The following is a 23363-nucleotide window of genomic DNA, read 5'->3' as shown; positions in this document are numbered from 1 at the left end:
CTCATCATCCTTTGATACTCTAGTCCCAAATGGATTAACTTCTCAGGAGACTGCAAACTGGTTGCCTCCTATCTCATGTACACAAGCCCCTCCTCACAGTAACCCCAAAAAGAGTTTCACCTGTACTTTTAGTTGTTTGACTGTCAACTGAGAAATTGCGTAGCGTATTAAGCCACCTTGGTGTAATATTACATATGAACAATATATATAATATATATTATACACACATAATATATTTAACATATATATGAACAATACTGGTGGTTCAGAAATAGTTAATATTTATAATATTGTACCAAGGTAGCTTAATAACTGCTTTCTAAATAAAGTAACATTTCATGTGAAAATACAGATACTTTTCATAATAAATGTTTTTAAATACCTGTATGCAATTCAAGTGCTCCTACAACAATAACAGGCTTCAACTCATCGATCTCCTGTTCAAAAGTAGCATAGTGTAGAATTTCTGATCTGATTTCGGTCAGAGAGGGGTTGTTAGCCAAAAACTCCTGTAGTAAGGAACCAATGTTCTCTTTAGCTTTTTGACAGTATAAATCTTACACGTGTGATAGTTTAATTACCAAATGGCATTTCCTTATTTACTTTTCCATTTGCATGCGCTATGAGGCCAGTGGCTCAGTGAAAAAGGGATGAACTGGTAGCACTGGGAAGAGGAGGCTATGTGAGGGAATTTCACAGTCCACCATGAATGGTTACTGAGAGATCTAAAACTCTGAGTTTCTAACCAAAAATACAGCTGAGTCTATGTAAGTAGGACACACCCTTGAATATCTGGTCTCTGGACACGTCTGGAACATTACTGATACTCAACTGTTTAGGGAATTAAAGGAAACCTGCCCCAGTCTCATTATTCTCAGTTGCCTCAGAATGTCAATGCGAGAATTACACAAGACAGAAGGTGCTAGATGCTTGGCGTTTAGAAGGTCTTGGCCCCTGCTCATGAGCTCCTGTCATTATCACTGATATTTTCCTGGTCCTCCTGCACGAGTTAGACACAAAGAACTCAAACCCAGACTACATCACAAGTAGCAGAAACACACCTTCACTTTCACGTCCCGGTCCTCTGTCCACAGCGTCTTGTACTTTTGAAAGTCCTGCAAGGCCTCATGAGCCACCTTTCTGAGAGAATTCACAGAGGAAGAAAGGAGAAGGACCAGCTTGGAAATATCCTTGTGCTCAGCTACACCCGGATAAAAATTCTTCAGCTTCCGTGCAGGAATAACTTCCTCAAAAGATCCTGAAAATAGATATTTTTACATATAGATAACTTCTATATTCAAATTTAAATATTTTCAATTTTAAAATGTATAGACTTTCTTCAAGCTGTATGTTCTTAAAGACTCTCCATTCAAGTAATTAAGAGAAATTCTCTTGCTATCCTCACTTATTAAACTATTGTGTCAGATGTTGAGGTCTAGATTTCTTTAATGTGGGAAAACTGTGTTATTCCGAGGAGAGAAGCGAAAGACACTGATTAAAACCCCAAAAACAAAAAAAAAAAAGTCCTCCAAAGGAAGGTCAAAAGAATTGAAATTACTACCCCACAGAAGAGCATGGTGGTTAAAGGAGAGACATCACATTTATCGCCGAAGTGACCTTAAGCCAGTTAATCTTCCCAGAAATACTTGTGAGGATTAAATGAGACAACATATGTTTGTCTTCAGTTCAGCATCCAGTATATAGAGATCATGCAATCACTATTCACCACCACTATAAACATCTCTTACCAAAATCCGATCATGTCATATATATGTATACATATATATAATAGTGTTAGAGAATATAGAATAGTGGGTATGTAAGTTAAGATACATTTAAGATCTTGTTTAAGTTTCTTCCATACAGATAAAAGTCTCTGGCATCATTTATTAAATAGTGCATTCTTTCCCCACTGATTTGTAATTCCACCTGTGTCATATATCTAATTTTCATATATATGAGTGTTTCTGCACCCTCTGTCCTGTTTATGATCTATTATCTATTCATTGACCATTAAAAGGTTGTCTTAATTAGTCTGGCTTTATCATACTCCTTGCTATTTGGCAAGGCAGAGCCCCTTACCTTATTTTTCTTCGCCACTTCTTGGGGCTATTTTTGGTTCTTTGCACTCCCATATAATTTTACAATGAAATTTACAAATTAAATTGACAAAGTATAGAAAAATTCTGTTGTGATTTCACTGGAATGATATTGAATTTGTAAATTAGTCAAAGAATTGACCTCTTCATGATGTGGATTATTCCTATCTTCCATTATGTCATTCAATAATAATCATTTTCTCCAAAAATGCTATGCAAATATTTTTTAAACTTATTTATTAAGTACTTTATGGCTTTGTAGCTATTGAAAAATCTATTTTTTTCTATCATATTTTTCCCAGATTTATTGAGATATAATTGACATATAATTCTGCTACATTTTAATTGAATTATTGGCCATTATAGAAATACTCTTTTATTTTTGTATCTTGGTCTTTACACAGAAACATTACTGAATTTATTAGATATAATATTTGTTTCTAGATTCCTCAGATTTTCGATGCATGATCTTTAAGTAAGGACAACCTTAGTCTTCCTTTCCAATCATTATTCTTATTTTCTATTATCTGATTTCATAGTGAGGATCTCCAGTAAAATATTGAATAAAAGTGATAATAGCAGGCTTGGTTGTTTCTTCTTCGTTTTAATGAGAAAGAAATGCTCCTAGATTTTTCCACAGACACCATTATCAGAAAATCCCTCACATTCCTAGTAACCAGAGAAGATGTGTGTGAGTGAGTGAAATACCTCACATATTAAGAAGTGTATATAAAACATATGTCAAAGAAGAAGAAGAAAAAGACTTCCAATGTACTGAGCACCCAGGTTAAGAAGAGAATGCTGCCAAGATCTGAGCAGCCCTCTCTAGGCCCCTCTCCAATCACATTGCCCTCCCCTACTCCCAGAGGTAACCGCTATCCTGAATTTTCTTTGAAGATAAACCCATACGCTTATCTCTAAACAACACACAGCTTAATTTTTTAAAAACTGAGCAGTAAGCACAAACCCAGCTGTAAAGGAAAGAAAGATTAATTGCCCATGTTAGACAAAAATTCCTAGGAGAAAAGAAGCTGAACAGAGTCTCTGGGTCTAGTCTTCAGCTCTCCTACAAGTTTACAAAAGGCTTTTGTGGGGAAGCCATGGGAAAGGATCATAAGTGAGTCCTATATAGAAAACACGAGTCTCATCATTATCAGGGCACCTGGAGGGCAGCATTTGTGAGTCAAGTAATGAATGTCCATCAGGAATACAGCCAGGACAGTGGGCTAATCTGTCTTTTCCTACAACCCTCCAGTTCCCTCCAGTTGTCAGTAGCAAGTCAAAGCAGAACACTGGGAAATGAGTTTCCTCAGCTGACCTGTGGCAATGAGAGTAGAGCAGCAACTTCATCAGCACTTGGTGAAAGTAAGCAAGCACAGCCAAGAACATGGACCAGGCTCACCCAGGCATTCAGTGCAATGGTATCAGGCATCTTCGCGAGGGCAGCCAAAACTCATCCTTCTCTTGAGTCACACCGGTGGCCCTCTAGGCTTAGAATACAATTGTCATTGTGTAATCATCCTTCACCATTCACCTGAGAATTTCCTTCACCTCTCAGCTGTGTTTTATCCTGTTTCCAATAGCCCATGTCATCCTTTTTTTTTCTTCTTTCTTTACTTTCTCATTGCAGAAGAGTATGACCTTTAGTAACTTTGTGGATAAAGGTGAACTGGGGGTAAGTTTTTAAAGATACGGCATGTCTGAAAATGTCTTTATTCTACCATCACACTTGGTTGATAATTTGAGAGAGAATAGAACTCTTACTTGCCAGGTTGTTGCTAAGTCCAAAGATTCTGGCACCGAGTGGTTTTTAGTTTTACATTTAGCCTGCTACAATAATAGAGAGACATATGCAATGAACTAGGGACAAAACAAAGAATAACGGCAAACATTGGACTAAAAGTCAGAAAATTGGATTCTAGGCCTTTTATCTGGGTTCATTCCCAGACCTGCCACTAAATTTGCGACTTTGGACAAATTATTTAACCTCTCTGAAAAAAGGATGGAATAAATATTTATTTTGCCAGCTATTTTATGTATATATATATATATATATATATCTGTCCACATGTTTTTTTCCTAGACTCTTTTGCCTCTGATTTCCCAATGTTGCTCCTTCTAGGTTCTGAACAACCAGCTCAGCCATTGGCAGTTGCCTAAGAGTCCATATGTATTTTTGCTTCAGATAATTTCTCCCTCCTTCAAAAGGATATACTGTTTGAAGCTCTGCCCAGTAGGGGAAATTCCTCCTCTCACTATTCTTTAGAGCCACTCCTGAGTAGGCTGTAGTGCAGCAGAAGTCCATTTTCAGTTCACACCAACATATCAAGCCAACTCATCATAGACCGGGTCTGAGATTTTCCATCCTCCATTAGCTTGTCGCAGGGAACGCCCCAAGAGACCACAGTTATAAGCTGAGAGAGCAGCGTTGGTGGAATACAGAAAGGTGGCACTGGGGTCTGGGCTACCTGTTCATGTAACTTAAACAGTATCTTGTTTTTAATTTATGTCTCCCTGATCACCAGTGGAGGTGGTATTGTTTCAGAAAAAAGCAGTTTGACTTTTTTTCCCCAAGTGTAAATGAGATCTTGCGATATTTGTCTTTCTGTGTCTGGCTTATTTCACTTAGCATAATGTCCTCCAGGTTCATCCATATTGTCACAAATGACAGGATTTCATTCTTTCTTTAAGGATGAATAATATTCCATTGTAAAAAAATGTCAAACTCACAGTAGCAGAGAGTAGAACGGTGGTCACCAGAGGCTGGGAGGTGGGAGAAAAGGGGAGCTATTGATCAAAGGATACAAACTTTAAGCGATAAGAAGAATAAATTCTGGAAACCTAACGTACAGCATGGTGACTATAGTTAATAAAAATGTATTGTATACTTGAAATTTGCTAAGAGAGTAGATCTCAAGTGTTCCCATCCCCCCCAAAAAAAGCAGCTATGGGAGGTCACAGAGATATGTTAATTACTTTGATTGTGATAACCACTTCACAACGTATAACTATATCAAAACACCACATTGTACACCTTAAATATATACAATTTTTGCTTGTCAAAAATAAATTTAAAAAATTTTAATGTGGCAGAACAGCAAAAAAAAAAAAGAAAAAAGAAGAAAACAGTTCCATTCTCTACACAAGAAAGTGTCCAAAAATGTCCATGGAATTTTGAGTCAGTGTCATATCACACTCATAGCTACTTAAGGGAATAGCTCATATACACTTTATATAGGAGGAACCCATGACCTAGATTTTCTAAGCACCACGTTCCAGAAAACTAAGTTTATCAGACCAAATACAATGCTGGAAGCAGAAACAGAACTAAGGCTTACTGTAACTTTTAACTCTGACTCTAAGATTATGATAGCAGAACAGTGATAAAAATCCTTGCTCACCCATGACCAAAATCTAGAAAGAAACATCTCTCTGTTATGTTTAAGATGAAAGATGGAAAACACTAGTTGTTTTTCAAATGCAAAATTTAACAGAGAAGCATATAAAAATGACTTTTAAAAATATCTATATGCTAGCATACCCAAGAAGAATGAGAGAGACCATTTACTAATTTTTATAATTATAAGGTTCTATGGATGTGAGATTTGACTTAACGTCTTACTCTCTTCCTTCTTCAGCTGTTTTCCTGCGCTTGTATGACTCTGGTCAGTAGTGGTCCGGGAGGAACTGGTAGCGGCAGGCTTCATGTAATGGGTCTGCTGTTGCCCCCAGTGAGCCACTCCTCTGCTGACCTCCAGGGTTAACTGGATCATACGGTTAATGGCTTGTTGGATGTCATCCAAACTAGGAACCATTACCTGTGGAAAGGCAGAAACCAGTTCCTGCGACTGCCAGCACACGCTGTCAGTCCCTTTGGTTCTCACTACCCTCCTTCCCCGATGAGTGGGCAAAGCCTCAACTGGCCCAGTGGAAAGCCGCTTTAAAGAGAGGAATGTTAGAGAAGGGCAGACTTCAGACTTTTCTCTGTTCTGACGTTTTCCCATTCCATCAATTCCTGCAGGCAAAAGGGTCAAACACAGTACTTGTCATCCTTTCCCTGTGAGGGTGGCTAGATGCAGACCAAAATTACGGAGTACGTGCTGGATGTGGATGAAGCGGAATAACTGAAGAAGCTATACTGCCAAGATTCTGACCTCTGACCTTTAAATGAGCCAAGTAAGCAAAGAAGTTGTCCTCCAGGAGGCCAGAGTGGGTAGATGCGGTGTTAGGTGAGCCATAGATTGTTCCCGCCTGGCCTTATCCCTTGGCCCATCACAGAATGCACCTCAGTCATCCTGTGGGGCTTGGAGTTCCAGCTGCCAGTAAGCAGCTGGGGTGGTAGTCGAGAGAAGTTCCATGAGGAAGCAGAGGGGATCCACGGTGCTCAGGGCACAGCCTCTTTCTATTTTGCCGGCCTTAGTGGGTTGCCTCATGGTCGTGTGCTTGGGGTAGGGATTTGGACCTCGGAGATGGTCTTATGTAGACAATTTAATGTCTGAAGTAAGAAAAAGCAAGGAGATTTTTCAAGTACTTGCTAACTGATGGCTGAACAGATGCTTAACTCAACTCTTACACCAACCTTCAACAGACCGTGAGCTCTGCAGAGCAATATTTTTATAATACATAGAAATAACATTTTGATTTTTGTTAAATACTGAGATGAAGTTAAAAAATACATAAGACCAAGAGGTTACTACAATGAAAGTTGTTCTAATGCTATACTTCTTAAATGCATTAGCAAAATATCATTGTGTTAACTTGATCACTTAATAATACTTACCACATTAGGAATTGCAAGATGTACTTCAGCTTTTATAAAGGAAATAACATCTTCCGACCACTTTCGTCCGTGATGGCTGTGAAAAGATGGACATTTAGCTGATAAACCTTAACCTAAAGTTTCATAAATAGCTTGTTATGCTACAACTTTCAATCCCAAAAATAAAGCTATTTCCAAAATACCAAATTACAGGAAGAGAATGTTATGACGGAACCATAAATGTCAGAGAACTAAGAAAACACAATGATTGAATATTCTTAGAAGTAAAATGTTAGTCTCAAAGGCATTTTCTAGTATTTTAAAGTTGCTCTCTCTCAGTAATAACCATTTAACATTTTCTACAAGCACTCCTTTTTCCCAGCCCTGTATCAGATGCCAGACAAGATCACCAACAAAAAGCATATACCTCCATATACTTTTTATGTATACTTTCTGAAAGATTAAACAGGAGGGTTTTGGTCAAAGCCTTCCCAAAACCGCCTTTTTAAACACTATCACTCATGCTCACACAGAAGTACAGACACCCAGACACACAAGTGCAAGTAAAGAAGGACACACATCAGAGCTGCAAATTAGTTTGGTTACCTCCCTCTGCCTTGATCTCTGTCCCCACCCCAGACAAAATTATATAAAGGTAAACTTTCCATAGCAAGAGATGCTGGCATCACTGAAGAACCACACTTCCATTGATAAATATAAGCAGATGGGGGGAGGGAGGGTTGATCACAAGACACATAAAGCCTCTGTAGTTCAGAGTGGGGACCCAACTTTTGCACTCAGGATCAATGGTGCCCAGAAAAACACATTATTGCAAGGAACTCTTTGAACTAAAAGCACCCAAACAAAGGGAAAAAAAACCCTCTAATTCTTAGTCTTACTGTGAAATTGAAGATGCAGCAACAGAGCACATTAGACTGTATTAAAAAGGGTACAATCTGAGAACAAGAAAGACTTTCGTTAAGTATAAACAAACAGCTGACATGATAGAGGTGGTAAACAGCATGTTAGATCATTCAGTAAGATTTGACAAACTAGAGGATTAACTTAAGGAATTCTTCAACATTTCAGATGCAAAATACAAAGAGAAATTACTTAAAGAAAAAGTAAGAGAAAGGATAAAGCTAAGTAATGTTTATTGACCGCTTAATGTACGCCAGGTGCTTTTCCAAGCACTTTCCGTGAATTAACACACTTCACCCTCACATTAACTCTGTGAGGCAGATCCTCTGATTTTTTTTTTTAAGATTGGCACCTTAACTAATATCTATTGCCAATCTTCATTTTTTTTCTTCCTCTTCTCCCCAAAGGCCCCCAGTACATAGTTGTATATTCTAGTTGTAGGTCCCTCTGGTTGTGCTATGTGGGACACCACCTCAGCATGGCCTGATGAGCGGTGCCATGTCCATGCCCAGGATCCGAACTGGCGAAACCCTGGGCCGCTGAAGTGAGCACGTGAACTTAACCACTTGGCCACAGGGCCGGCCCCCAGATCCTGTGATTTTTATTTCCATTCTGTAGATGAGGAAACCAAGGCAGAGAAGGTTGAATAGTTTACAGAAGGTCACTCAGCTCTGAGATGCCTTACTACCTAGATCCAGAGAGTGAACCCCGCATATGGTAAATTAAAGCACAGCTCTTCTCTAACTTAAGAATAAACTTATCTTTTCACCTTGAAATGATTCTCTGTGTGCCCAACAGGATTAACAGGAAAAAGTGACCTACAGTTAAACGTATAATTCGCGAATTGCCAGAATAAAGGGGGAACTCCTGTAGGCATCAAACAACAGGTTGTTACTTAGAAAAGAAAATCAGATTAGCAGCAGAACTCTCACCTGAAAATGGAAACAAAAGAAGCCAATGAAACAATATTTGCGGAGTGTGAGAGAAAGAGATTATAACCCAAACTGACCAAACTAGCACGCATGTGTGAGAGTAAGAGAAAGACATTATAGACAAAAGAGGATTTTGAAGTATCATGCTCATGAATGTCTCTTGAAAAATCATTTAAGTACTGCAGCACCTGTAAATCAACATGGCACAGCAAGCTCAGACTTCAAAAATGCCTCTTTGTGCCAAATACATCACAATCATGGATAGAACATAAAGAACGCGTACATACAAGATAAGCAACTCCATGAATCAGGAATGGATCACAAACACAAAAACAGGCTGGCCAGAGTTCTGGTCGGGAAACAGGCAGCAACAGTGGGTGGCTGGCCCCCGTGGACTATGGGACAGTAAGTGCTTCATGTGAGATGGGAACTCAGTCAGGCTTGCTACCTGAAGCCAGAAACTGAAGTCTGGTTTCCCCACTTGTAACGAGAGGCAAAACAACAACAAAAGAAAGTCCATCCATCTACTGCCTCCAGCTGCAGCTTTCCCAGAAGACGGGGGCCTGGGGTGACAGAAGCAAATCCACAGCATCTCCAGTAAGCGGCCAAGCTGGGCCATTTCTCTGCTCCTGACTGAACCTCCCGTTTCCCAGTGCACTGTCTCTTCAGGGACAGTAACTGTGAACAAATAAGACTTGGTTCTGTACTCAAGGGTCGAAGGGTCATGTGGAGGCAAAAGCAAAACTCCTAGATATAGAGGGAAGGAGAAAGAAACAGAGAAAAATGAAAAACACTCTCGCTCAAAGAGGACCTACAAACTAAACTCCCAATATGCATGATTAAGTCTAACAGTAAGAAAGGAGACTAAAGAAATCAATAATTGGAACAGAAACTCGCTCCAGATAAAATTCACTGTATAGAATATGACAAATAAAATAGGGATATTGAGAATGCTCAAAGCGATAGATGAAGGCTATCCTCCATAAAATAATAATAAATTGCTAAACTAAAAAGGCAGAAATGATGCAATACCTGGAGGATAAGAAAAAGCATTAATTGAAATGTTTAAGATGCAATAGATGAGATCACTTTTAGATCTGGTACAGAGATACTTGCCCATAATGTAGTCCAGAAAGGCCAAAAGACAAAATATATGACAAAGTAGTTAGGAGACAGAGAGACAGAGCAAGCGGCACCCACGTTTGAGATGACCACATGTCCAGTGTGCCCAGGACAGTTTCAGGTTAAGTCTGTCCTGGTACTTCGTGTGGGTAAGCGCCTCTTCACTCAAAACAATGTCCTAGTGGGAACAATAAATTATGCGATCTCTCTGTGCAGCATTCAGCTCCTAGGAGTTCCATAAGAAAAGAATGAAGGGAATGCCCTAGAAGCAATAACCGAAGAGGAAATTGCTGAGGCTTTTCCAAGATTGAGGAACGCTATAAGCCCTCAAATAGAAAGAGCACTTCAAGAACAAAGCAGCATTAAGTAAAGACAAGTCCACACAGGGAAAGAAAACTGCAGAACACCAAGGATAAGAAACATTCCTCAGCGAGATCACTGCAGACTTCTCATCAGCGACAACATAGGGTGGAACAAAACAGAGAAATTCTTTCAAAATGCTAAGAGACAAATGAAAACTTTTTATCCAGCCAAACTGTCATGAAAGTGTGAGGGCAAAAAAGGGCATTTTTCAGGCTCAAAATGAATAAGGGAGTTTACCCCTCACAGACTTTCACTAAGGAACAAGCAGGATCAAAAAATACACAAGAACCTGAAAAGTTTATTAAAATATGCAAGTAAATAAATTATTTTTGAGTGTTCAAAAAAGGTAAGACTAGGGGCTGGCCCAGTGGTGTAGTGGTTAAGTTCTTGCACTCCACTTTGACAGTGGCCTGGGATTTGTGGGTTTGGATACCAGGCGCTATACACTGCTCATCAAGCCATGCTGTGGAGGCATCCCACATGCAAAATAGAGGAAGAATGGCACAGATGTTAGCTCAGCGTCGATCTTCCTCAAGCAAAAAAAAAAAAAAAAAGAGGAAGACTGGCAACAGGCATTAGCTCAGGGCCAATCTTCCTCACCAAAAAAAAAAAAAAAGGTAAGACTAAAATATCAAACAGCAATGATAAGGTAGGTACAGTTCAGTGAGTAAAGTATGCTAAAGCCCTTGTAGTCAGAAATAAGCTAGAAAACTGAAAAACTACAGGAAGTACTTTATAAAAACTGGACCAAAATATGTGTATTCTAAATTGAAGGGTAACCACTTAAAGAACTGAAACACAGAAAAGAGGATAAAAGGGAAAAACTACCCATCCTAAAGACAAGGAAATGAATCGAAGAAAACACAAAATAAAAATTATAAATTCACCACAACAATATTAAAAACTCACAATAAGTGTAAACAGATTAAACTCTGTTACAAGACAGAGATAATCAGATTGAATAAAAATAATCAAATCTGTACCTAGGTGAGGTGACGGATGTTAACTAAACTCATCATGGTAATCATCCCACAATAGACACTATATCAAATCATTATGTTATATGCCTTTAACAAATACAGTGCTATGTGTCACTTATATCTTGATAAAATTGGGGAAAAAATGTTTCATAAGATGCTAGGTTATCAATTCCCTAGAGGAACAAAAAGGTTCTTAAAATTAAACATTATAGAGTTTACATTTAAATGTACAATAAACGGGCCAGGTCTGTGCCGAGTGGTTAAGTTCACGTGCTCTGCTTTGGCAGCCTGGGGTTCATGAGTTTGGATCCCACGCAGACCTACACACTGCTCATCAAGCCACACTACGTGGTGGCGTCCCACGTAGAAGAGCTAGAAAGACCTACAACTAGGATATACAACTATGTATTGGGGCTTTGGGGAAAAAAAAAATGAGGAAGACTGGAAACAGATGTTAGCTCAGGGCCAATCTTCCAAAAAAAAAAAATACTAAAAAAAAAGTTAAGGAATAAACCTAACAAAAATGTGCAAGACTTTTACACAGAGAATTATAAAACTTCATTGAGGGGGCCGGCCCCATGGCCGAGTGGTTAAGTTCACGCACTCGCTTCGCCAGCCCAGGGTTTTGCTGGTTCGGATCCTGGGCGCGGACAGGGCACCACTCATCAAGCCATGCTGAGGCAGCGTCCCAGATAGCACAACCAGAGGCACTCACAACTAGAATATACAACTATGTACTGGGGGGCTTTGGGGAGAAGAAGAAAAAAAATAAGAAAAATTATTAAAAAGAAAAAAACTTCATTGAAGAATATTAAAGAAGACTTCAATAAATGGAGAGATAATCTATGACGTTTGGCGGTAATTCTCTCCAAATTTATCTACAGATTCAAAAATGTAATTTAAATAAGGCTCAAAAAAAATTAGTTTTCAACAGCTTTTGCTTGGTTAACTAATTAACCATACGGAAAAAAAAATACACTGGTCTCCTACCTCACACTAAACACAAAAATCAATACCATGTGGATTAAATTCCTAAATATAAAAGATAAAACTTTCAGAAGACATTACGAAGTAAAGATTTCTTTTAAAAGATATAAAAATCACAAATCACTAGGAAAAGATTGATAAATTTGAGTATTTTAAAGAAAATGTTGATAAACTTGAATATTTTTAAATTCAGCAAAGGCTACCATAAAGAGAATGAAAACACAAGACACAACCAAGGGAAGATATTTGCTATATTATTTTCAACAAAGTAATACGTTAAGAACAACCACGTTATGTATTAAGCCAACCCGATAGAAAAACAGGCAAGAAAGGAAGAAAAGAAAAAAAGAACACAAATTTTAAGGAAGAGAAAGAACAAATGTTTTATAAACATGAAAATATATTCAACCTCATCAGTAACCAGGAAAATGGTGATTTAAATCCCAATGAGATGCCGTTTCACACCCCCTTGCTGCCAAGAATTGTTTAATGGAGCAGTATCAACTGTGTGCAAAGATGAGGAGCCCTGGGCTCTGGCGCCAGGCGTTTTCTGCTAAAGTGAGCACATGCATACCCCACGGCCCAGCCATTCCCCTCTTAGCAAGCGCAGCAGGAGACAAGTACAAGAATGTCCACAGGGGCTTTCTTCACAATAGCCCAAACTGGAAACAACTCAAATGACCATCACCAGTAGAATAGACAAACAGACTGTACACATGCTAACTATCCACAAGTGAAAATAAACTATATCAACATAGATGAACCTCAAAAGCAATACTGAACACTATTCAAACACGGGCAAAATTAAGTGAAACATTGATGAGGGATGCAAACGTGGTAAACTGTAAGGAAAACCAAGACAACGACATAAACATCAAGGTCAGGATAGTGGTTACCTTTGGGTGAGCAGAGAGAAGACCAGGAAGGGGACTGGTAGCGCTCAGTATTCTTTATCTTGGCCTGGGTGCTAGGAACACGGTTGTTCATTCGACCACTCTTCTTGCAACAGTACACGTTTTCGTATAGTCTTTTCATGAATGGCATGTTTTAAATTTTATAATTTTGTTTGTTTTTGTTTTTGTCAGGAAGATTGGCCCTTAGCTAACATCTTTGCCAAGTTTCCTCTCTTTTATGTGGGAGGCTGCCACAGTGTGGCCTGATGAGCAGTGCTAGGTCCGTGCCCAGGATCCGAACCTGCGAACCCCTGGCCACCAAAAGTAGAGTGTGCAAACCTAACTGCTATGCCACCAGACTGATCCCAAACTTCATAATTTTTTAAATTAATAAAAATAAGAGATGCTATTAGCATTACGTTATGATAGTATTACCAGACATATTTAGCACTTTTTCAACTTGCCTTGCAACAAATATTCTTCTTTTCATTGTGTCCAAAGATAACCGTGTAGCCTTTTGAAGACTGTCTAGTAATTGATGAGAGAAAAAAGCATAGACCTCTTTACATTCCTGTAATAAAAAATCATATTAAATTTGGTACAAAAAATACTCTAACACACCCAAAGCAATAATATTAGAAATGACACGTGAAAGATGAAAAATGATAAACTATACAATTTCAATTATAGCGTAGAAATAAATTCTTTGTTTACTAAATTACTTGTTTGTTTTTTTAAACAAGAAGCAATATATGAAAAGTGTGCTTCCATAAACACCCTAGCAAACCATAAGAACTTACTCAAAAGCCAAAATTCAAAAACAGTTTATTCAAAATAATCCCAGTTTTCTCAATACTCAATAATTCACTCAACAAAACAAGCACTGATTAAGTGTGGTGCACTTCCCAATGCTTAGAGGTGTGGGCACAAGAGGATATTTAGTCTGTACTCTCAAAAAGCTCAGGGGCTGGCCCAGTGGCACAGTGGTTAAGTTCGCATGTTCCGCTTCTCGGTGGCCCAGGGTTCGCCAGTTCGGATCCCAGGTGTGGACATGGCACCACTTGGCAAGCCATGCTGTGGTAGGCGTCCCACATATAAAGTAGAGGAAGATGGGCATGGATGTTAGCTCAGGGCCAGTCTTCCTCAGTAACAAAAGAGGAGATTGGCAGAGTTAGCTCAGAGCTAATCTTCCTCAAAAAAAAGCTCAGCTTGCAGATAAACATATTTTTAAATCTACAACACCAAAATATATAGCATGAAACAAGGGTCTGCCCCTCTCTCCAAGCCCTTCTTTCCCTCCAGAGGAGAAGTAGCCAAGTTTATCGGTCAGAACGTAGGACAAATATTGAGCCCAGGCAGGCATCTGGGCACCACATCTTGCTTACACAGTGAGTCACACCTCCAGGGCCAGCCTCTGGCCAAACTGTTCCTCTGCACTCTCCACCCAGCCCCTCTGAGACTGGGAGGGTGACGCAGGTTGAGTCGGGTCAGAAGGGAGGGTTATCAGGCATGAACAAAGAAAAATATGGTCAACGTCGGTCAATTATCAGGCTGAAGCACAGACGTGACATAATCAAATATTTTAGGTAGATCATACTGGCAGCAGTGGAAGATAGACCCGAGAGGCAGAGCTACTTAGGTGGTGACTGCACTAACGCAGCTCCAGGTGGTCCCCCAATTCAAGAGGCTCTGATGGTACTCCATCTGGCTCTGAGGACCCCAGCCAGCGTCAAAGGGAATGCAATTGGAAGAGGAGAACTCTCGTGGAAACACACTTCCTCTCTCCAGCTGACTCCAGCGATTGATAATGGCCATCTGGTACATGGTGCTGAGAAGAAATCTATGGCTAAGATCTAGACTCAGCAGGAAAGCATTACTGGATCAATTGGTGATATCATCCTTGAGCAAGAAGGTCAAAGTGGAACAAATGTGTGCTGTTTATTTCCAAAATCGGATTAGGGTGTGTGTTAGAGAGTGTAATAGTGTGTAAAATAGAGAAAGAAGGAAAGGAAGGTGAGTATAAGGGATTAAAAGAAAACGGACAGGAGCAGGAGAAGGCAGGAATGAGTATAAAGGTGGGAGTGGCATTCAGAACGGACGCACAACCAGAGGCGTGAGGCCTAAGGAGAAAGAAACTCTATACCTCCTTCTCAACCTTCACTTTCAACACAACACGGAAATCTGCCCACCCAGCATTTCTCCTGGGAGGGAGTCCACCGCCCATCTGCAGAGCTAGTGAAAAATGCACATCCCTGGACCTCAAGTGATTTGAAAGCTGAGCTTGCCTATAGGTAACTCTGCTAACACAACAATGGAGAACAAAGTCTCCACTCTGAGTCAAATGCATTGGCATTACAATCCCAGAGGTATGACGTTTACTATATAAGAAGAAACAGTTCTAGTTGTAGAATTGCCTAGAAGCACCATTAGGGGTTACCTACAATCCTGTGAGTCATAAGTCTGTGAAATTGCATGAGGTTGTTTCACAGTAAATACCTTTTTAAATTCATCTTCTTTATCGTTAACATCAACCTCAGTCACAGCATTAGGGTCATAGTCAGCGCTGTCGCCCTCTTCTGTTTCACTGCCAAAAGCAACATGTTTCCTCTGCTCTATAAAGACAAAACAAAAATATAACATTTAATGTTGAACATTTGCCTTACTCTACATGGCCAAACCTTCTTAGGAAACCCCTTCTTAAAAAGTTCTTAATTTAAAATGTGTTCCTGTAGGAATCATCTTGGAATTCAATTTAAATCACCCATCTCAATAGAATCATCATTCTACTAAGAAATATACTCCTTAAATACACTCTGTCTTAGTATATAGAAGTAAGAAACATTTTAAGAGGGTTTTATGTATTATCTAAGTATGTCTACCTTTTGAGTTTTCTAGCTTAATGAGCCGATATTTTTGTATTTTTGACATTTCTGACAAAAACTAATTAAACTATGTGGAAAAACTCCACGAGAAAGAAGACGTGCTATGGATACTTATTTAAGCTCCAAGTGTCTCAGCCTCAGCACTATCGACATTCTTGGCTGTTGGGGGCTGTCCTATGCATTGTAGGATGTTCAGCAGCATCTCTGGCCTCTATCCACTAGATGCCAGTAGCACCACCCAAAATGTGTCACCAAAGCGTGAAAACCAAAAATGTCTCCAGATGTTTAGAATGCAGTGCAAAGAAAAAAAAAAGAGAGACAGTTAACACAGCAGGACTGAGACGGTTATCCATAGAAAGGCCTGCTTGCGAGGGTGGTACCATCTGGGAACTTGGTTTTCAGGATTCCCACCATTCTCTAACTGATTTTTTAAAAGAAAGGCTCACTGTGCCCAGTTTGTGCAAATGATGCGGTAAATGCTGAACGCCTGCTTTCCTTCTGGGAGTCCGGAAATTTGGTACCTGCTAAGCAGAAGGAGGCTCCTTGAGAACATATCTGTAACTCTTGTAATTCAAACATCATAACTAACCAAATTACCTGGTATATGTTTTGCTGTTTTCCCGGTGTACTTAACTTCATAAATAGCCTCAAATATTGATATAAGTTCTCTAACGGCTTCTTCCACATGCTTACTTTTGTGGTTTAGAATATCAGCCCATTCTTTTGTGTATGTCTGTTAAGTAAAGAAATGACTATTAGTTTCCAGATACTTAAGAAATACTGTGAAACTTATTAAGATGACTTTAATTTATAAAACAATAATTAATGCCATTTGAAAACAGCTAGAGACAGTTACTAACAGTGTAATGTTTCAGAACTAAAACTGTCAATGGCTAAAGGTACAGCTGCTAAGGTCTAAGCAAAGAAAAAAAGAAGAAAGAAGAAAAACTTAAAGTCTTTGGCCTTTATCTGAGTCAATCACACATGGACATCTACATTCACATTTATGTGGTGAAAAGAAAGAAGGCTGAAGAAGTACAGAGATGATGATGTCAAAAGTTGAAAATGAGAAGTGATTTAGAAAAGGACAATCCAAAGTGTTGCTTTGAGATTCAAACGAGATAAGGTTTTTAAGTGAGCATGGTGTTATACGCCAGGCATCAATTTAGGAGCTTTCTGTGTATTAACTCATTTCATTAAATGACAACAACAATAGGTAACATTATTGTCTCCATTTCACACACAAGAAAACTGAGGCTCAGAAAGAATAAGAAATTTGTCTGAGGTCACACAGTGAGTGATAAAAATAGAGGTTGAAACCAGCTTTGTCTGATTCTAAAAGCCTGTATTTTGCTGTCTGAACTTTTCCAACAGACAGCAAAGGCTTTAGGAAGAAGTTAAGAACTAGTTAAATTCAGAAAAGAAAAGTGGCTTACAAAATTGAATAGGCCTTTTGTCAAGTCCACAATATCCATACACTTTAGGAAAGAGAAGAGTAAATGGCAGCAGCCAGTTGGGCCTTCAAAAGCACTTCTGTGGAAGAGCCCGAGCCTGTCCACACAGACCTCCCTCCAGACAGGCTTTGGGAGGGCCCACATTCCCTGTGTACTGTCCTCGTGTGGTCCTTCTTTAGCTACTGGATTGAAAGAGATACTTCTAAGTTTGTCGCTCCCACTTATAGCACCTCATCTGTATCTGAACCCATTCTCATCTTTTCTCAGTCTTCGGGGAAATTGTGTTCCTCCTCTTACCCAAAGACCTTCTCTGATCCTTCCCACCCCCGCCAACTCTTCTGACGTTGCTCCATCATTCATTCATTCCATCCTTTCTAATTTATCCAACGCAGTGTTAAACATTGGCATGACAATGGTGGCTGAGAGCCACTTCAGTCTAGTAGGGAAAACGAGTGTTAAGCAAGTGGACTCTTCCATCTGATGGTGGCAGACTGGACACATGTGTTTACATACACCACCACCCCACCCCATCATGGTTGCTCTGAAATCCCCTAAGAAAGGAACTGACACTACTAGTTAGACATGACAGACTGAATACACGTTTATCTCGGCACTTCCCTGGTTTCTCCAGAAACCTCAACAAAACAACAGAGTAATCTTTTAAAAAGAACATGCCCAGGAGAATAAATGGGAGGGTGCCACATAAATTCTTCTGTATGTCTCCAATACTATGTAATAATAAAGTTCAGGGGATTCCACAGCAGGTGCTAGGACAAGTGAACAGCCACTTACAAAAGAATGAATTAGATTTTTTCCTTACACCATACACAAAAACTAACTCAAAATGAATCATAGACCTAAATGTAAGAGCTAAAACTGTAAAACTCTTGAAAGAAAATGTAGGCATAGAGATTCATGATCTTAGATTAGGCAAAGCTTTCTTAGATATGACACCAAAAGCAGAGCAACAAAAGGAAAAGAAGATAAATTGGACATCATCAAAATTAGAAACTTTTGGGCTTCAAAGGACACTGTTAAGAAGTGAAAAGACAACCCACAAAATGGGAGAAAAAATTAGCAAATCATATATCTGATAGGGGCTAGTATCTAAAACATATAAGGAACAATTAATTATGACTCAAAAGTAAAAAGACAAACCAAATTTAAAATGAGCAAAGGATCTAAATAAACATTTCTGAAGGAAGGTTTACAGAAGGTTAATAATAATAAGCATATGAAAAAATGCTCAACATCACTAGCCGTTAGGGAAATGCAAATCAAAACCACAATGAGACACTACTTCACACCCACTAGGAAGGCTATAATCAGAAAGACAAATGGTAAGTGTTGGCAAGGATGTAGAGAAATTGGAACCCTCATACAATGCTGTTGGGAATTTAAAATAATGCGGCCATTTTGGGAAATAGTCTGACGGCTCTTCAAAAGGTTAAACCTGAGGTCAACATATGACCCAGCAATTCCACTCCTAGAGAAATGAAAACATGTCTTCACAAAAACTTATACATTTATGTTCATAGCAGCATTATTTGTAATGACCAAAAAGCGGAAACAACCCAAACGTCCATCAACTGATGAATGGATAACAAAAATGTGCTATATTCATACAATGTATTATTATTCAGTAAAGAAAAGAAACGAAGTACTAATACTCAATGAACTTTGAAAACACTGTGCTAAGTGAAAAAAGCCACAAACAAAATACCACATATCACATTATACCATTTGTATGAAATGTCCAGAACAGGCAAATCTATAGAGGCGGAAAACAGACTAGTGGTTGCCAAGGCATTTCCTCTCAAGGCAATTTCCTGAGGGTTGAGAGGAAATGTGGAATGACCACTAGTGAGTATGGGATTTCTTTTGGGGTGATGAAATGTCCTGAAATTGTGGTGATGGTTGCACAACTCTGTGAAGATACTAAAACCACTGAAGTGCACAGTTTAAGTGGTTGAGTTGTATGGTATGTGAATTGTAACTCAAAGTTGTTAAAAAATAATAATTAGTGCCAGAAATAATTCGAGCCAGGAATTTGGGAAAGAAAACGGAGATGGGAAATGAGAGATGGGAAAGTGAAGGCAGCATGTGTGGAAATTTAGAGAAGTTTGGTTGTAAATGAGAAGTGAAGGGAGATGTGGGAAGGTTTTTGTTTGTTGGCAAGAAAAAGGTGAGAGCATATTAGATTGCTGGTGGGAGGGGTCCAGTGGGAGGAGAAAGTTGAAGACATAGAGGAGAGGGAAGAAGACTGGTGGAGTAAGTTTGCCAGGAAGGCAAGAAGGCGTGGGATCTAGAGCCCATTTGGAAGGTCTAGCTTTTGAAAAGAAGTAGGAGCTTTCTCCATGGAACCAGAAGGAAGGAAAAGTTGGATGCAGAAGCAGACAACAAAGCACCAAGAGCTCTGATTGTGAAAATTATTTACAAGACTTTAATTTAGAAAACTATAAATAATCCCTGTAACTCTGTCAATGCCATCTTGCAGACACTCCAGGTGCTGGTTACTCTCCATTTGCCCCCTGCCAACCCATTCTCAGCTCTTCTCTGCTCTGCTCTGTGCAGAGGTAAACTGCCCCCTGGGTTGCCTTATTCTCTGATTTCTGGTTAGGTCTGACCCAGTGGGAAGCACCAGCAGAAGCTGGGAGAGCTGGAGGAGAGAGAGGGTGGGGTGTTTCTTTCCCACCCGCTCCTTGCTTGGAGGCCGCATCTCTGATAGAGGCTGTCTCTTCACAAATTCACCTCCTACAGTATGAGCCCTTCCACATGGCTTCAACTTCTACTGGGCTCTGAAAGCACTCTTGCCTTCCCTGGTCCCTTCAGCCCCGGGCGGGTGATGACTTCCCACCATTGGGATTCCTGAGGTGTCTCACCTTGCTGGGATCTTCACTGGTGCTGTCCCATACACAATATCCCCAACTCCATCCTAGTGCCTAAACTCTGATCAAAGAACACTTGGAAAAAAATATATTTGACCCTTGCTGAATTGGATCATCCCAAATAATCCTGACAACTCATACTGCCATAAATGCCAAGGATAAGAAACTTGGATACACACATTCCACAGCAGAGAAACTTCCTGTGTCAGCTGCCAACCCAGTGGCCCAGCCATCTTCTTTTGTTCAACAAGTGGTATAATAATGCCACTGCAAAAATTGCCTCTATAGCATGTCATTAACAGTTGAGGCCAAACAAACTAAAGCATCCTTTCCTGATAAGGACCCCATCTCTTCTCGGGAAGACTAGTCCTTGAAGATTAGGACCATACTCACAACTCAATGAACAACAGACTGAAATACTGAGGGGAAGTTCAGGGACAGACTTTCTAGGGGGTTTTTCCCTATTTTTTATAATTGAGATGTAATTCATATGCCACAAAACTTATCCTTATAATGTGTACAGTTCATTGGTTTTCAGTATTTTCACCGAGGTCTGCAACCATCACCGTTATCTAACTACAGAACATTTTCATCACCCCAAAAAAGAATCCCCAAACCCATTAGCAGTCGCTCCCCATTCCCCCATCTCCACAGCCCTGGCAACCACTAATCTATTTTCTCTTTCAATGGAGCCAAGTTGATTTTGTTGATATAATTTTGAATACCCTTTCATGTATTTACCAGTGTTTTCCTATCACAACTTGGATCATAATATTTCCCTGATTTTCTATTCCATTTGTATATCTGTTGATATACAGATAAGTCAGTCAGGGTCCAGTCATGAAAACAGATGCCACACCAGCTATTTTAATAGTAACATCCACCCCTGGGGCGTGGGGGAGCACAAGGCGGAAGCTGGAGTTATTAGAACCTGGAGCTGACAAGTGAGGGAGCTGCCCGGCTGGTGCTGCTGCCTCAGGAGCTCAGAGGGTTCTCATGGTGCTGGTACATCTGAGAGGCACATGAGGCTGGTACTGGAAGGGCTGGAAAAAGCTAGAGCCTGGGATTAACACCACTGTCAGGGTGAAGAGTTGTTGCCCATGTGACTGTGTCAGAAAGAGGAGGCAAAAGGGGAAAGAGCAAGTCCCTGCTCCCTCCTCCACCCCACTTCTAGCACATGATTGGCAACGCCTAAAAGGGAGCCAGCAGGCCAAGGAGAAATGTAGTTTGCAGAGTCCCAGCCCCAGCATCACAGAGCAGAAGGTCCAATTTGAAGCTGGCAGATGATAGCTTTTTAATAATTAACATAAGCTGTCCTAAAACCACAGTCTGATGCTCTAAGCCAAGGAACACTGCCCTGACTGCAAATAGCCTTGGTTCCCAAATACGGTCTGAAACCACTGGTTGGCCCAAACTAACCTTGTCCTTAAAAACTAGTGTTATGTATGGCATGTTTCCAAAACTGATTTCTGCCCAGAGTGTTACCTGACTTGCCCTGTCATTACCCATTTTATTCTGCCTTCACTATAATGCCCCACTTGATGATAGGTTTGCAGGAAGGCAGCCCACCTGTTACTAGAACTTAGATTCCTCTGGTGCGAGTGACTGGAGTATATTGATTGGCAAAGGCACTCTTCAAAATTCCATCTCCTGTATCTTGACTTAGCATTGAGACATCACTTACCTCATAATAATAGCTTCTTCTGTTGTGCCATCAATGCAAACACCACATTCATACTCAGTCACCCTTAATCTATTCCAATTTCCTTCGTTTGTGTGATCAGTTACTCTTTCTGGGCATATAAAAGTTCTTTGCTGGTGTGTTCAAAGTAAATTCTCTCGGTAGCATGAATTTCTCCCCACTGAGCAGTTGATAGTGTCTGAACAGTTATAGGTACATATCAGTAGAAGATAGTTTTCCTTGTAAAGGGGACAAAAAGAAGGAAAGCAACAAAGCAACATAGGAATTTCCCTGCTCCTTTGCATTCTGTTCGTTTATAAGTGAGACTTAGTACGACGTGCATACAGCCAGACTGGAGGATGAGCGAGAAGAAAATGACAGGTGGGAAAATACCCCTTACCCCCGGGCAGGAAACAGGAGACTTCTTTGGAAAACTTCAATTGCTGAAAAAAGACCAGTATAGCATCTGAATGGCTCTCCCTCTGAGAATAATACGAAATCCAGGAAATAGAGCAGACGGGGAGGGTCCCAGGTTAACAATTTTGCAGCTGACCTGGAGAGTAATCAACCCAGGTTGAAACAGGGATTCAGAGGGCTCTCAGGGGAGGTCTCTTGGGGGGAAAATAATGGGGTCTCTCATATAATAGTGTATTTGAAAGAAAATGTGAAGAGAAAGACAATTAGAAACCCCAGTAAAAATTAAAAGTTGTATATGAGAAAAGATATATTACATGTACATTACGTGGTTTTGCATTGGCTAATATTTATATAGGCATAATAAAGTGTTGCTATTGACAGCTACTGTTTAACTAAAAGTGCTTTTATAACTATATTGAGAAGTCAAAGGAGGAGTGGTAGAGGATAGGGTCAAAGAGCTAAATGCTCACTTATTAAAGTAGGAAGATAATGTGCAAATTTGCCAACTCAAGAAATACTACCCATAGTATATTACTAAGGGATGCATAAATAATTCTATAATAGCTAAAAGTTAAAAATGAATACCTTTCCTAGCACGCAGATTGTGATCTCCAAATACCATTTCCCACTGGTAACATGGAAAGAAATGAGGGCTACCTGGAGAAATGGGTGATCTCAGATCTGGGCAAGAAATGCACAAGATGAACCTAAGATTCCTATAGTTCCAGAAAGCAAGGAAGCTTTCAAAGACTTCTGGAATCATATCAAAAACATAAAAGCCAGCCTGAAAGATTACTGGACAAAGATGGGAAAATTTAACCATCAAAAAGAATCATGACTGTAATAGACTGAATCCTTCAAGTATTTAAAAATCCATAGATTCATAATGATATTTAAACAATTTAAAACTCAATGGTCATTTTATAAGTTGCTAGTGAGCCAACTCATTATTCTGAAAAGTTTTCTGTACAAATGCTATTTCAGA

At 39.7% G+C, this 23363-nt stretch overlaps 1 protein-coding gene across 1 annotated transcript in view; it reads right to left on the bottom strand.

Moving 5' to 3' along the window:
* DNAH8 (dynein axonemal heavy chain 8) overlaps positions 1 to 23363 on the bottom strand; it is a 283834-nt gene that overhangs the window by 190034 nt on the left and 70437 nt on the right. The window contains exons 22-28 of the mRNA XM_070245526.1: positions 16536 to 16671; positions 15553 to 15668; positions 13521 to 13627; positions 6880 to 6955; positions 5722 to 5917; positions 1062 to 1258; positions 383 to 509 (exon numbers count right to left, since the gene is read on the bottom strand). Coding sequence (XP_070101627.1) covers positions 383 to 509; positions 1062 to 1258; positions 5722 to 5917; positions 6880 to 6955; positions 13521 to 13627; positions 15553 to 15668; positions 16536 to 16671 — 955 coding nt within the window. The remainder of the gene's footprint in view (positions 1 to 382; positions 510 to 1061; positions 1259 to 5721; positions 5918 to 6879; positions 6956 to 13520; positions 13628 to 15552; positions 15669 to 16535; positions 16672 to 23363) is intronic.

Source organism: Equus caballus, chromosome 20 (assembly GCF_041296265.1).
Source record: "Equus caballus isolate H_3958 breed thoroughbred chromosome 20, TB-T2T, whole genome shotgun sequence".
Lineage (NCBI taxonomy): Eukaryota > Metazoa > Chordata > Mammalia > Perissodactyla > Equidae > Equus > Equus caballus.
Note: the sequence above shows the minus strand (reverse complement) of the source record. Positions and strands in the feature narration are given on the sequence as shown.